Source organism: Ictidomys tridecemlineatus, chromosome 5 (assembly GCF_052094955.1).
Source record: "Ictidomys tridecemlineatus isolate mIctTri1 chromosome 5, mIctTri1.hap1, whole genome shotgun sequence".
NCBI classification, from domain to species: domain Eukaryota; kingdom Metazoa; phylum Chordata; class Mammalia; order Rodentia; family Sciuridae; genus Ictidomys; species Ictidomys tridecemlineatus.
The window spans coordinates 39,746,500-39,763,065 of NC_135481.1; the positions used below are offsets into that span (position 1 = coordinate 39,746,500).

Genomic DNA, 16,566 nt, shown 5'->3' on the forward strand with positions numbered 1-16,566 from the left:
ATCTGCTGTCCTCCAGGGTGTAGGCAGCGGGAAGAAGGCGCAAGGGCCTAGTCAGTGGGGACACTCTAGGTATCCTGCATGCCCTATCCTTTCTGGCTTCCCTTCTTCCCTGTGGAGGAAGCCCAGCAAGGTGTGGACACCTGGCTGGCAGGGGAAGTGTTTGACAGTGGTGTTCTTTCCATCATGCTCCACAGAGGAATGCCTGCAAGCTGCAGATTCAGGAATGCCTGCAGAAACTTTTCTCCCAACAAAGGTAACATAGTAGAGGAAGAGTCCAGGAGAACAGACTACTGCTGCTGACTGGCAGAAAGTTGCTTCCTGGCCACTGCCCTCTGGCCTTGATCAGAAGGCCCAGTATTGGCCCTCTGCCTGAAAACAAAGTGTGCAAGATGAGGCCTTCCAATAGCCTGGTCTGGGCTGCAGATCTTCATGGGTAACAATAAGTAAGGGAAGGGAGGAGAGAAGGGACCACGAGGGATCTAAGGGAAGACAATGACAATTCCCTGAGAGACTGGTTAACATTCTCGTGCCTCCACTCCCACAATGCCTGGGCCTCTGGGGCAACTGAGGAAAGAAAGAAGAGAGGGAAAGAAAGAAGGGGACAAACCCAGTGAAGATGGCAGTAGGCAGGAACCAACCTTCTTGCCCAATCTCTGGTCACAATTAAAAGCACATGGCGCTTAAGTGACAGAGGTGGGAGGTGGGAGGCAGGAGGTGGGAAGCAGACCTTGGATCAGCAAGACCTTTATTTAGTGGCAGTCAATCAGTCAATCACCTGATGTGGCTCAATGGGGCGGGGGATGACTGCTAGCCACCCCATGGTCTGGGTTTTATAGGCAGCCTTAGCAGAGCCAGGCTATGGGAGGAGTCAGTTACTTTTGGTGGGCCCTTTTAGCAGGCAGGGGGTAGGGCCAGGTCATGGGAGGAATTTTGGTGGTGGGATCATTTAGGGAGGGGCAAGAGGACAGGTAGGTAACCACATCCTTCAACAATGTTATTTCAGAAACAAGAAAGAAAACAGGTCAGAATATCACATGGATTAGGAGTGACCCTGGCAAGAGACTCTCCTGTCACTTCCTAATAAGTTTTCCTTCTGGAGAAACAGTATTTTTCAAGCAGATGAACAGAAAATGGATTTTTTTTTTCCAGGACCAGGTATGTAGAATTGTGAAAATACTTGGTTTTAAATGATATGGGGATGGCAACAGAGAAGATCCTTTTGTGAAGTATCCTGTGTATGTCAGGCACAGTGTGGTTGGCTTCTTTCCACCTGTTATTTCACTGACTCCTCAAAGCACCATGAGGTGGGTTGGAGGTAGTAACTTGTCCCCAGTTAGTCAGGACATGGTGAAGCCAGGATTTGGGTTTGAAGCCCTGGTTTTCATTGTGATACTTAATGGCAAAGGGGAATTTTGACTTTCCTGGGTGACAATGCACAAATGGCTCAAAGAGAGCCACTCAGCCAAAGTCTGGCCACAATCTACTGTGACAGGGGCTGTGAGTGCCACTGGAAGGAAAGGGCCTGCCTCTGCTAGAGATGTCATCTCTGGGACAGGAAGGCCAGGGCCTTAAACCTCAGGTGCGAGTCCGCTCTCATTCCATAACAGGTCAGTGACTAGCAGCAGCTCCTGAAGAGGCCTATCCTATGGATGTGTCTTTCCTGGGAGCAGCCCCTACAGGAGGGGTTGGTTTACCTGTCAGAGTAGGGAAAAGGGGGACTACCAAAAATTGACTGCAACTTCTTTAGGAATAGGGTGAATAAGAAAAGTCTTATTAGTGAAATAAGCACCCCTCTAGATTCTGGCTAGGCGACCTTAGAAAGAAGTCTGATTTAAGAGGTATCTGGAATCAACTCAGGCTTTAACAGCAATGTGAGGAGCTGCTCAGAAGCCAGTCAGGAAAGAGCTGCAAACTGGAGCCCAGGTCTGACTTGCAAATGTATCATTTCCAGCAAGGGGATGTGTTGAGCCTTTGCAGTCTCAGCCCCTGTCTACCAGAGCAGCCTTCTTGACAGTCTCGATTTCTGCAATGAGCAAGGGCTACTGATAAACCTGCAGCACAGATGATGCAAAGCAGCTACAGGATGCATGCAGAGCCACCCCCACCCGGCCCCGGCCCCTGCCCCTTGTTTCTACATTGGTTATGGCTAAAGGGGACTTTTCTTTCACATATACTGTAGGTTATGCACTTTGCCAAGCCCTTACTATACATTAACTCATTTAATTCTCACAGAAGTTCAGTTAATAAATCCATTCAACAAATATCTATTGAGTACCAGCTAGATGCTGGGGATAAATAACTCAGTGAACAAGTTTCTGCTACCAAGAAATTTGCAATCTTGGAAGAAACTATTACTGTCCCATTTCCGAGATGAGGAAACTTAAGGCCTCATGATCAGGTCACTAAGTGACAAACAGGATTTTGAAGTCAGGCAATCTGTTTCAGAGTCCAGGAGGCTATTTTGCTACATTTCACTCATTGTATTCCCAGCACTACCCACATGGCAGATACTGTTAGTTGACTTTCTTAAATCCATCCCATCTCTCTTCATTCATTTGATGAATGAAACCCAGTTTTTACCTGTGAACTCAGGAAAAAGCCCAGCCTCAGCTTCAGCCCCAGCCCCAGCAGGTAGATCTTGATAAGTGTAAATCAATCTTGGTAACTTCCTTCCTTTTGCCAGGACTGCTTAGGCCCCAAATATGAGACAATCTGGCCAAAAGCCATGAGAGGAAATTGGCTGGGAGATTTTTTTTTTTTTTTTTGGTAGCTTCAAGTTGCTCTGAAACTAGGGTAGTCAATTGGGTCCCCTATGGGGATCAGCCTAAGGACAAAAGCCAATATGCTAAGAATGGCAAGATAAAAGTGGAAACAACTTGAGTCCCACACGAACCACTGGCTCCAGGGTTCATGGTAGCTTCCAGGACATACTGCCCCACTCTGGTCCTTACTTCCTCTGAGTGTTCTCAGATTATCTGCTCCACTTCTTTGGCTTTTTTTGCTATGGCTTTCCTTGAAGTGTCTGCTTTTGACTGGCTTATTTCTCTCAGCTTCTAATCTGTTATATCTTGTTTCTATAACTAAATTGTAAACTCCCTGAAGGGAGAAAGCATACTTTACATTTCTTTATATCCAGTCATCAATGTGAAGTCCATAGTAGAGCTTAATAAATATTTATTGGTTAATCTTTTTTGTCACATTCCAAGATATATTTGCTGCCCTGGAGGGTATAAACATGTTTCCACAAAGAGTAAAACAGGAGTCAAACGAGTTGCAGCTGGAGGCCTAAGTGAATAAGAATGTCAGACATCTCACTCAACTCTGGCTTCCATTCAACAACAGGGCAGACCAGCTCCAGCTGCTGCCTTTGTGCCTCTCTCTGGGCTGCCTGCTGGGCTGCAGAGTCAAATCAACTGCTTGATCCAAGAGGGACTCTCATGTCTACTTTAACTCTCACAACAAACCCTTTGGAGTAAGAGGTGTCAGCACAAGTTTACAGAGAGATAGCAAAGGCAGACCTGCTCAGATAGGCAGCTGCTAACCAGTAGAACTAGTGTTTGGGCCCAAGTTTTCCACTTCCTGAATTGAGCTCCTAGGGTTCCCTGCATTTCCCCTTTCCTTGTTCCAACTAATCAAGTGATTACCTTTTACTCAGTGGCTCAGGAGAGGAATGCAGCAGAGCATAAAATAGAAATAGTTCTTTGTGTGTGTGTGTGGGGGGGTGTGTTGGGGATTGAATCCAGGGCCTTGCATGCAAGGTAAGCACTCTACCAACTGAGCTATATCCCCAGCCCAAAATAGAAATAGTTCTAAAAGCCTAAGCTCAAGCAGAAAGTCAGTCTCAGGAAGGGACTAATGTCTTGGTGTCAAATAGTCAGTAGGCTCTGCTCCCAAAGCCAGAAAGCCATGTCTTCTGGTTAGGGAGAGGAAGAGAAAGAAGGTGAGAGGAGTAAGATGCATCTTGTGGGCAGCAAAACCCTGCCTGGCAGGTCAGAACTAACAGAACTAGAGAGAAAGTCTCCTGCATTCTGCCCATGGGATAGAGGCAGCATGGCTATGAGCTAGATACTTCAGACTAAAATGTGGACTAAAAACCTGACCAGATGACTTTCTTGATTCTTTGATGTATAGCTGATCCTGAGACTGTTTTAAGGATAAATATTTGTCTTAATGTTACCCTCAAAAGAAACAACTAATTTCCCTTATCTTTAAATACACATTTCTTCCACCTACCTATATCATACAAGCTCAGCTATACTTTATACTGAGAATTAAGTCAAAAGGCAGTAAAGTGGCTGGGGGTGCAGTGCAGTATTAAAGCATGTGCCTAGCATAAGTAAGGCCCTAGGTTCCACCTCCAGCACCATCAAAAAAAGACAGTAAAGGCTGAGCAGTTTGCATCCCTTCCAATGCCAGCAGGGTGCTAAAGATCTCAGCCTCCTTAGCCACTGGCCACCTCCAATGCTGAGGGATGCAGCTCAAGGGCCTATGTCCTCCAGTAGAGCCTACCTGCCTGGCCTTCCTACTATCACAGGGAGATCTGCCCCCTGGAGCTGAGAGACCCCAACCTATCTCCAAGCTGAAGTTACAAGGTATTGAAGTACCAGCCAAATGTCTTCCCATAAATAATGGTTGCTGGGTGCTGTGGCCCACGTCTATAATCCAGTGGCTTGGGAGGCTGAGGCAGTTCAAAGCCATCCTCAGCAACTTAATGAGGCACTAAGCAATTCAGTAAGACTGTCTCTAAATGAAATATAAAAAAGGACTGGGGGTGTGGTTCAGTGGTTAAGTGCCCCTGGGTCCCTGGGTTCAATTCTTGGTACAAAAAAAAAAAAAAAAGTGGCACAAGGCAATGAGGTTCCTGCTAGTAACAGGGAAACTGACAATGGAACTGGCTGACCTGGAACCCCTGCTAGAAGAGTAGGGCAAACTGACAATTACCAAACCAACCAAAGCTGAGGAAGAACAAACATACTCAAGAGTCCCAGGATGAAGAGGAGGTTGTGTGGTACTGATGCTCTCCCTGCAAGTGCACTGTGCCAAGGAGATGGAGGAATTGGTGTATAAGGTCTGGTAGGGATGTGTGAGGGTCATCCCATGATTTGCTCCTTGACTGATTGAAGGACAATGACTACCTGCTCACAGCCATAGAACACATATGCCCTCCTTTCAGGCTTGCTTCAAGATCATCTTCTGCATCTATACAGAAACTTGAAAACTTTTGGACCCATCTGCTTGATTGTGCACTTTGACTTTTTTTGGGAATACTGACCACACTCAAATTTATTTATTTCATAGCTACTCTTCAGGAGAAGGCAGTTTGGGTGATTTTCTTTTTGGGTGCAGTGATCTGCTGCAGCTTTTCCTGGCTCTTCCAACATCATCTTTTGTCAAAATCAGACTTTTTTCAAACAAGACTATTAAGAGATTGTTCAACCGATTATGGGAAGCTTTGTTTCTTGGCTCTAGTACATCTTCTACTGCTTCCCACAGTGTGGACTAACTCAACTCTTTCCATCATCTGTGTCCTAGGCATTTCTGCATCCCTTTGGCATTGATTTGGCATTCTTAAGCACCAGCAGACAAGAGCAAGAATACTGGACACTGGGCTTGAGTGGTGTTGTGCCCACTACTCACTTTCATAGACCCTGGGCAAAAACCTTTCCATTTCCATTCTGCTGGATGGGGAGGGTGGGGATGGTCAACTTTAGCTATCTTCATCCTCAGCAATCACCTTCCTTGTCAAGACAACTGCTGGCCCCTCTCAGAGATAGTCCTTTGGCATTCAGTTGAGATTTTATCCCCTCCTCCAATTATTTTTGGAAAATATGGACTGGGACTCTACAGAAATTGTTTTTTACGGAAGAAAATGTACCTTCCTTACCTTCATCCTCACTTTGTAACCTGACATGTAACACATAAACCATACAATTTTGCAGCACACTTTTAAAAACAATTATAATCTGATCCCATCTTTCTAGGGCCTGGACCTTACACAGTAGGAAGAATTTTAATACACCAAACTTTTAATAGCCTAGCTAATCATGGAAGTGTGTGCAGGCTTCACATAACTTGAGTTTTAATTTTTTTTTTCTTGGTTGAGTAACATAAAATTAAAATGGAGAGGACTTGAGATGTAGCTCAATGGTAGAGCACTTGCCTAGTATGTGTGAGGTCCTGGGTTCAACCCCAGCATTCCAACAACAAGAAACACAAAGGAAAACGATATCTGATGCTCGATACTAAGGTTTAAAAAGAAACCTGCTGGGCTGGGGCTACAGCTCAGTGGTACAGTGCTTGCTTAGCACATGTGAGGCACTGGGCTCAATCCTTAGCATCTGCTATCATCCCTAGGTATCTTGATACAAAGACTATAATGACAGAAGACACTTGGCATTAAAAAAAGAAAAGAAAAAAGCCAGTAAGCCTCCAATCAATTAGCTAGGCTTCCAATCTACCTGAGAAGTTTCCAGGGAATCTCAGACAGACCATTAAAAATTAGAATTAAATCAATAATGGCATCTACAAGTATCTATGCTAAAAGTCTTAGTTTTATCTATAAAGGGGGCACTTGGATTATCCTTGTTTTACAGAGGATGGCTCAGAGAGATTATTCAATGATACAAGCTAGGATCCAAATCCAAGATTCTGGCCTTAAAGGCAGCATTTCTAATTACTGTGCTAGTGTCTGGTTTGAAACCACAGGCAGGGAGCCACCTCAACACTGTAGAGGTTCTAAGTAAGACTGACCCCCTGTAATATAAGTGCTACATGCAAGTCCTAATAAGGGTATACAGAGAACTTGTCCTCAAAGAGCTCACTTAAATTAAAAAGGTGAGATATAGGGCTAGGGCTGTAGCTCAGTGGCAGAGAGCTTGCTGCGCATGTGTGAGGCATTGGTTTTGATCCTCAGAACCACATAAAAATAAACAAACAAAATAAAGGCATTCTGTCCATCTACAACTATTTAAAAAAAAAAAGGTGAGGCATATATATGTACAAGGCAACTACTTACATAACACAGCAAAAGAATGGTACAGGCAGGAGCTATGGGGGAGGCCTGTGTGTACCTTCTTACATCATGGAACCTTAGCCATTGCCCATGTGCTAGGACACATGAGTTGCCTGTCTGACAGCCTTCTCATCTGGTGATGGGTACCCTTGATATGATAGATCTCTTCTAACAATGATAATTGTGTTTCCTCTGCCTAACTCATATTTCTGCCAACCTGACACCCTCTGCTGGATGGGTCTCTTTGATTCACTGAACCACACACTCACTTGCCCTTAGCTATCATATCCTTGGATAAGCTCACCTCAGTGAAACACCATGTCATCTTTTTCAGCTTTTAGTTCACCAATTTTTTTTTCAATTTTGTTTAAAATACAAAAGCAAACAAATAAGCATATATCTTTTGTCCACAAATTTTAATTGATATTTGTTTTTATGAAACGCCATCTTCACTTTACTAATTTCAGAGTGAAGAAATTATATAAAATACATCACACAACTAGGCCAGTAAAATAAAACTACTTTAAAATTGCAGCATACATTGATTTACCTGTTTCAATTAAACGTTAGCCTGAATCAAACATACATAGGAAATAAAGCAAGTATATATTACGGTGAAATATACCTGTGAAAATAACATTTGATTTTGAAAGGTGTAAGTAAGACAATGAAGTATACTGCAATGTAAAGTCAGTACATTGATTACAACATATTAAAGAAACACACAGTGGTATGCTAAAAACGAAACCTTATGATTCTAGCCACATCTAGAGCCTAGTAATAAATTTCTCCTCATGACCAAAGATCTAACATAACAAGTTTCTAAACTTGTGGCTTCTCTTTTACAATATTTCAAGTCAATCCTTATTTCCGAGAACTATGTGCCAATTCCAAGAATACTGCATACAAAATCAATAGCCAGGAATGGTGGCATATTTCTGTAATCCCAGCTACTCAGGAGGCTGAGGCAGGAGGAACATGAATTCAAGGCCAGCCTGGGCAATTTAGTGAGACTATCTAAAAAAAAAAAAATAACAAAAAAGGGCTAGGGCAGTAGCTCAGAGGCAGAGTGCTACCTAGTAAAAAAAAAAACCCAAAAAACAAAAACGCTGGAGATGCAGCTTAGGGTTGAGTAACCCTGGGTTCAATCCCTAGTGCTTAAAAAAAAAAGGGGGGGGGGCTCACAGCAAGGTGCTCTGAAACCTATAGAACAGTCTGTTTGTGCTAATTCCAGGGCTAATTTTTCCAAGGTGTTACTTGGATATTCCCTTAAGGGACCCAAAGGGTGTTATTGGATTGTTAATGTCTGTCTCTCTCTCCCTTCACCTTTTTTTTTTTTTTTAAGCTTTAGGGTAGGGTAAATAGTTTTAAATTTTAATAAAAATTTTAAATTTTAAATAAAACTAAAAATAGTTTTATTCATAGAGGCACTGTTGTAGGCATTAAGGTTAAAATAGGAAATAAAGTAAATCCCTGCCCTTAAGGAACTTAAAATCTGATAGTGGGATTGGAAAAAAAGAAGTGTATACACACACACACACACACACACACACACACACACACAGTGATAGGTGCTATAGAAATAAAAACAGGTAAAAGGGGACAGAAAGTAATAGTGAATGTGTGGGATGCTGTGTAAACAGACTGGTCAGGGAAGGCATCTCTGATACAGTGATTTGAGAAAGCATCCACAGAAGATCAGGGGAAAACAACTCTAGGCAGAAGAGATGGCAAGTAAAAAAGCCATAAAGAGGAAAACAAGCAGGCATGTTTAAGAAATACTAAAGAGGCAGACAGACTATAGTGGAATGAGCAAGGAAAAGGGGTCTGGGAAGAGGTCAAAGAACTAGGATTAAAGCAGATGGTATTTTGTAGGCCATAATCAAGTCTTTGGATTTTGGGTCACTTAAGATGGGAAACCATTGAAGTGTTCTGATTTGGCATAAACGGGCTATGGGAGAAGCAAACTCATAAAAACTTGAGATAATGTAGATGAAAAATGATGTAAATATTTGCTGCATACCATTGGCTCTACACATTCAGATTCAATTAACCCTGATTTAAAATTTTATTTAGAAAAAATTATATGTGTAGCAGCTGGGCTTATAGCTCAGTGGTAGAGTAATTGCCTAGCATGTATGAGGCACTGGGTTCAATCCTCAGCAACACATAAAATAAATAAAGGTAATGTGTCCATTTACAACTAAAAAAATATTTTAAAAAAAATTTGCATGTGTAGTGAACATGTAGACTTTTTCTTGCTATTATTCTCTAAAAATGTTTACGACTATTTATAATGCATTTCTATTATAATAGGTTATAATTACACATTTATAATTATAATTTAGAGATGATTTAAAGTACATAATATAAATAGGCATATGAAAAAAATACTACTACATAATTTTATATAAGGGTTTGAGTGTCTGTGGATCTTGGTATCCATGGGGTGAGGGTGGGGGTCCTAGAACCAATCCTTTGAGGATTCTGAGAGAAGACTAACTGTAACTAAATTGAGTGTATAGTGTTTTTAATTTTTTTTTTTTTTTGGAGGACAATAGGTAGCTATGTTGAATTATTTTATTTTTGGCAGTGGGAATTGAACATAGGGGTGCTTCACCACTGAGCCATATCCCCAGTCCTTTTTATTATTTATTTTGAGACAGGATCTTACTAAGTTGCTTGGGCAAAGAAAGGACTCAGGAAGCAGGTGGCCACTTTAGCCACGGAGAGAGGCCTGAGGAGAAACTAGACAGCTGGACCTTGATTTTGGGAATTCCATTTTCCCGGACTATGAGACAAGATATTTCTGTGGTTTAAGCTGCCAGTTTGTGATATTTTGCTTGCCCTGACAAACTAACACAAATATATAGGCAAAATATTAACAGTAGTGACTGTAAATATTAGGGGGATTATGAATGAATAAAACCTTACTTTTTGTCTGTGGTTTTCTTCTGATTTTTCTCAACTCCTGTTTAATACAAATATGTTCAAACTAAAACACAATTTTAAAGAACACTGATTAGAACTGGGCTTCCTGGTCTATGTTTTTCTTTAGTTTTTACCTTCTCAGGCTGTTGGGTGCTTAGGATGAGCCTGAGTGTGGTCCCTAAATTGGGTTAGGAGAACACCCCAGAGCTAGAAAGAATAAACTCTAGGTCAGGGTGAAGTAGAGTAGAGGATGAACAAAAATCCACATAAGATAAAATGCTACCTTTATCCTATTAAGATTCATAGCTTTTATGTCTTTGGTGGAACCAAGGACCCCAATTAAGGTCAAAGCTCAGCTAGGCACAGTGTTATACATGTGTAATTCCAGTGACAAAGGAAGCTGAAGCAGGAGAATTATTGAGGCCAGCCTCAACAACTGAGCAAGACCCTATCTCAAAATCCAAAGGCTGGAGATTAGCTCAGCGGCAAAGTGCCCCTGGATTGTTCAATCCTGAGAGAGAGAGAGAGAGAGAGAGAGAGAGAGAGAGAGAGAGAGAGAGAGAGAGAGAGAGAGAGAGAGAGAGGTGTGTGTGACAGGGGAAGGTAAATGTAAATCTACATTTACTGTCCAGTCTCAGAGTAATGACTGTGTGTCAACTCAGTGGATTGAGAAATCAAGTGAACAGAGCAGAGAGAAAGGACTTGATTACAGAAAAGATACACATGTATCATTTAACATAATCAGTATGAGAAGCAAATGTGAGAATGTTTAAAGAGCTGTCTTCTGGTTAAGAGCAAATATTTCTAAGTTGATCATCTTTCAGATCCAAGTCATTTCACTGCTTCAACTATATACAGTATGTTTAAATATTTTTAGTTGAGATATACTTAGGATACTCTTCTTTTTAGCAATTTTAGAGCAGTGACTAGAATGAAAAAAAAAAAAAACAAAAACAGGCACCAGCATGTAAGAACATTAGATAATCTTGATATTCCAATATGAAATAGTCAATTAGATGTTTTCATTCCTCTTTTCTACAATTTTCTTCTATATTCCCAAGGTCAGGTATAATTTACAATTCTACTTGGGTGTCCAGTTCTTCATTGAGACCTAGTCTCTCCCAAATTACTCTATGCTTTAAAGTTATCTTTTTATTCTGACCTCCTGCTTCCTTAAATCTTCTAAACAAGAATCTCCTTTTATTCCTTCACTGATCTTTTCTTGATCTAATTCATTCCGCATGTAATAATAGAATAATAATAATTGTGAAAGGTTGCTAAACCCTGTTCCAAGTCTTTTCTTTACCTTTCTAACAACCACATTCCTAAATCAATAGACCCAGTAGCAGCAACACTACTAGGTTATATAAATATACCAAGGGTTGACAGATAAAAATACAAGCCATATATACAAAATATAATTTTGCCACCTGAAATTTAAGGCAATTCGGTGTTTTACCTACTTTTTGATCTAGACCACTTTTACTGGAAAGTCAGAAACACCTAAAAAAATGATTCACTATTCTGTCCTATTATAATCCTATTGTAATTGTTACAGATCTGGGATATGTCAATTTCCGGTCAAATAGCTCCTATCTATAAAATTAAACCACTTTGCAAAAAGTAGATGAAATGTTAGAAGCACAAAATTAACAAATACTATTTTATTATTTATAAAATACATGGTGACCATAAGAGCACATATTACAAATTGGAAAAAAGTACAGGACAAAGTAAAAGCAAAAGGGTTAAATGACAACAAAGTATCCATTCATATGGAATCCATTTAGCATAAAACAGTTCTTTGTTACAGTTAGATAAGGCTAAGAGTAGGTTCACTACTGTGTTAAAAATGCCAGTAACTTAGAAATATACCTCTACTCAAAAGTAGAGAAGTATTGGTAGTGCCTCTAAATGTGTCCTAAGTTAAATTACAGCGTATACAGACCCAGGGTTCCACAATACAACCATTGATTTTAAGCAGAAATCTATGAGAGACCTGACTGCCTATCTTGCTGAAAGAGCAAAGCCCCAGGACTAATTAACTTCCCTACCTTCCATAAAGCTTTGTTCAGGTGACTTTGGAATGTGGTATCAAAAACCCCATTCATTTCTGCTGCAAGTTCCCTCAGAATAGACACTGTGGACTCATCACTGGCATTCAGAATCCGCACAAAGAACTTATTCCACAGTTCACCATCCTTTAGCCTAAAATATATAAAACCATTTCCATCAAGATTAGGCATATGAAAATTAGAATTATTTTTGTTCAACTCAGAGGTACATTTATGCATCAAAATGATTTCAGGTAATAAATAGGAATCTAGGGTTAGGGATAATTCAAAGAGCTCTTTGAAAACCCAGGGAGGAACCACAAAAAGAGCCTACCATAGTGGGAAAAGCTATAATGCACATGAAAGGAAAGCAATTCTCATCCGAATCTATAAATTACCTATGTATATTAAGATATACTTTTCTCCACAAATAGAAAAAAAATTTTGGTTTCCCCTAACTTTCCATAAGTCATTAAAAAGACTATATATAGCTCCACATCCAGTGGTTTTTCATCCTTATAATTCTGAGAATACTAAATTTGAAGCAATCTGATTAAATCTATGATGTTTGTACCTCTGCTTACTATTATTTTTATCAGAACACTTCTATCAGTATAGGGCAGGGCCATACCCCACCTATTTCTGCTTGGTGAGCCATAGCCATCTGACTGAAAATGCCTGATTATCCTCTATGCTGACACTATGTTCCAAGTCTATTTCTAAAATACATGTAAGAGGGCTGGGGATGTCATTGGTAGAGTGCTTACCTAGCATGTGCAAGGCCCTGGATTCAATCCCTAGCACCATGCACACATACAAAGTACATGTAAGAAACAAATATGACTGGTAAAATTCTAAATTAAATAAAGAGAAAAATAAATTCAATGGTTTTAAGAGGGGAAAGTGGAGAAAAGGGATATTAAATTAAATATTCAACATTGATTTTTTTGTCTGAACCAAAGAATGCACCAATAAGTCATACACTGATAAGCTTATACTGAAAAGTTATTAGTCAAGATAAAAAAAAGGTGGAACAGAAGACATTTAGTAAGTTTTATGAGTAGGTTTGAAGAACTAAGGTTCTGAGACCAAGAAACCCATTTTTCTGGGTGTAAATGTGATGTCTATTTTTGAGCTGGGTGTCGGGGTGCATATCTGTAATCCCAGCAGCTCAAGAGGCTGAGGCAGGAGAATTGAGAGTTCCAAGCCAGCCTCAGCAACTTAGCAAGCCCCTAAGCAACTCAGTGAGACCCTGCCTCTAAATAAAATATTATAAAAAGGACTTGGGAATGTGGCTCAGCAGTTAATAACCCCTGGGTTCAATCCCTGGTTTAAAAAAAAAAAAAAAGTGTATATATATATATATATATATATATACACACACACACACACACACACACAATATATATATATATATATATTGACATTTCTTGCTACATATTTGTACACGCACATAACATAATTTGGTCAATTTCATTTCCCAGTTCTCCTTTCTCCTCCTTCCTCCCCCTGGGTACCCTTCCTCTATTCTACTAGTCTCCTTTCTCTTCATGAGACCCACCCTCCTTATTTTCTCTTTTTCTTTCTAGCTTCCACATCAAAGAAGATATATGCCCCTTGACTTTCTGAGTTTGGCTTTTTTTGCTCAAAAGTTCCATATATTTTACAGCAAATATATAATTTCATTCTTTTGTTGTTGTTGTTGTAGATGGACAAATACCTTTGTTTTGTTTATTTTTATGTGGTGCTGAGGATCGAACCCAGGGCCCTGCACGTGCTAGGCGAGCATTCTACCACTGAGCCACAACCTCAGTCCACCATAATTTCATTCTTTATAGGTGAGTATAATGCCACTGTACGTGTGTGTCTCACATTTTCTTTATCCTTCACTGGCTGATGGATACTGAGACTTGGTTCCATAAATTGGTTATTGTAAATTATATTGCTATAAATAGATATGCATGTATTGCTATAATATGCTGACTTTAATTCCTTTTTTTTTTTTTTAAAGAGAGAGAGAATATCTTTTTTTTTTTTTTGGTAGATGGACACAACACAATGCCTTTATTTATTTATTTATTTTTATGTGGTGCTGAGAATTGAACCTGGGTCCCACGCATGCTAGGCGAGAGCTCTACCGCTGAGCCACAATCCCAGCCCCATTAATCCTTTTTTAAAAAAATATTTATTTTTTAGTTGTAATTAGACAACACAATACCTTTATTTTATTTATTTACTTTTATGTGGTACTGATGATGGAACCCAGGGACTTGCACGTGCTAGGCAAGCGCTCTACCACTGAGCCACAACCCCAGCCCCTAACTTTAATTCTCTGGGGTAAATACTGGGAGATATTATTGGGGTCATGTGATGGTTCCATTCAAGTCTTTTAAGAAACCTCCACACTAATTTCCATAATGGTTGTACTAATTTAAAACCACATCAAACATGTAAAAGTGGTCCTTTTCCCCCATGTCTTCACCAACATCTAGCTTTTTTTTTTTTTCCCAGTTTGAGGATCAAAACCAGGGGCTCGTGCATACTACACAAATATGCTATACCACTAAGCTACCTCCCCACACCTATTATTTGTATTCTTGATGATAGTCATTAAAATTGGAGTGAGATGAAATCTCAATGTAGTTTTGATTTGTATTTCCCTGACTGATAAAGATATAAAAGACATTTTTGAATATATCTGTTGACCATTTGTATTTTTTTCTTTTAAGAAATGTCTGTTTAGCTCATTCTAAGCAGCTATTACTAAAATATTATTTGTTTCTTCACCAGGAGATTCAATCTCTGGTTTGGTTCTACCCCCTCATTAAAATAACCCCTGGGTTCAATCCCTGGTACCAAAATAATAATAATAATGATAATAAAATAAAATCATATACTAAAATCAGTATATAATTTAGAAACCTTCAAGAGATGCTTATTAACTTTTGATAGAATGACTATTAAAAAGAAGTTTATGGGGCTGGAGTTGTGGCTCAGAGGCAGAGTGCTCGCCTAGCATGTGTTTAATTCTTAGCACCGCATAAAAATAAAGATATTGAAGTCCAACTATAACTAAAAAATAAATCTTAAAAAAGAGGTTTATGACTAACACCAATTGGTTAAAAAGTTATTCTCCAAAAAACTTCTATTAACACTTTTAAACCAAGAAGCTTCTATACTACTCATCAATATTGATAAACTCAGGTTCAGAATAACTGAAGTCTGAATAGTTCAAGTCTTTATATATATATATGTTTTAGTTGTCAATGGACATTTATTTATATGCAGTGCTGAGAATCAAATCTAATGCCTCACACATGCTAGGCAAGTCTTATTTTTAATTAGCAATCCTTTATCCTGCACCAGTACTTAATAAAAATGGGCTAAAGTTAAATTACTGGAATCATGGCATTTGATTTAAGAAAACTAATGTTACAAAAGCAGAGACAGAGCACCCAAGAGAGAGAAAATAATTTTCACAGGCAAAGACCCTAAAATCACAAATACTTACTCAGAAGTATTTTGGCTAAGTTTCCAGAGGGACCCATCCCAGAAGACCTGTAGGTGCTCCTTGAACAATAGTAAATGTGCTAAATCTGCTATACCAAACAGGTCTACCTGAAATCACAAAAAGTGCCATCAGCTAAAAAATTTCTCTGCCTCATCATGGCAGTTTATTTAGGTAGGAAGTTGAAAGGTATCATACAGCTTAAAACTTATTTTATGACATACAGTTTAGTAGACTATAGGAAAGAGAGAAGCTCCCCAAAGAAGTGATCAATTCTATGGATTATCCTTAAGAATCAAAGATGACAAACTCTCTGGACTATCAAATCAAATGTATAGAACAACACATGTGTGGGCTGCTTGAATCAGCAAATGCCTTGTGTCTAGAGCTCAATCAGAAAAGATTTTTGCATATAATGCCAACATATAAAACACTTCACATTTTTCTAATGTTCTTTTTATATACATTATTGAATTTGATCTACACAATAATTCTAATGTATAAGAGCAGAGACTGTTATGCTTATTTTGTAGAGATCATAGAAAATGACTTATAAAAGATCATATGAATTTTAAGTAGTAGAAGACACGGCCCTAACACTTAGGTTACTAAGTCAGGTGTTTGTATGTGTATGTGTATATTCTTCAGTGCTGTGACAGGAAAATGATACATTTTACTTGACTTGGTGACACAGTATTTGAAAACTAGGTCATCTATTCTAGGAGAGTCCATAGTAGTAAATCTAGCTTTTACAGCTTATCTAGATAAAGAAGAGATTAAGAAACCCTTCCCATATTTCCTCAGGATTGTTTTACACTTACCTGGTAGGGAGAAGAACAGTTAGCCAGGATCTTTTGTCCTTCCAGGATCTGTATAGTCCGAAAGCCATTGAGGGGGAAAACATCTAGCTGCACCCTAAGGTCAACACTGTAGGAAAAGTCCACTATCTTCAAAGCTTGACTGTTCTTATTATAATCATAGGGATCGTAGATTCTAAGCCCAGATTTAAGAGAAAGAGATAATAAAAATAGGCCATGAAAGAAGCTGCATAGCTGATCTTA

General features: G+C 39.4%; 1 protein-coding gene and 1 pseudogene across 3 annotated transcripts in view; one reads left to right on the top strand and one right to left on the bottom strand.

The window, feature by feature from the left end:
* Bub1b (BUB1 mitotic checkpoint serine/threonine kinase B) overlaps positions 1-16,566 on the bottom strand; it is an 86,810-nt gene that overhangs the window by 10,273 nt on the left and 59,971 nt on the right. For 2 of the 3 annotated variants that reach the window (XM_040276293.2, XM_005316394.3), the window contains exons 21-23: positions 16,327-16,498; positions 15,509-15,615; positions 7,412-12,151 (exon numbers count right to left, since the gene is read on the bottom strand). In XM_040276293.2, coding sequence (XP_040132227.2) covers positions 11,932-12,151; positions 15,509-15,615; positions 16,327-16,498 — 499 coding nt within the window. In that variant the 3' untranslated portion in view covers positions 7,412-11,931. Of the gene's footprint in view, positions 1-7,411; positions 12,152-15,508; positions 15,616-16,326; positions 16,499-16,566 lie in introns of those variants that run through there. The other variant, XM_078049815.1, reaches the window with a different exon arrangement.
* LOC101977325 (adiponectin receptor protein 1 pseudogene) lies at positions 4,472-5,774 on the top strand (annotated as a pseudogene).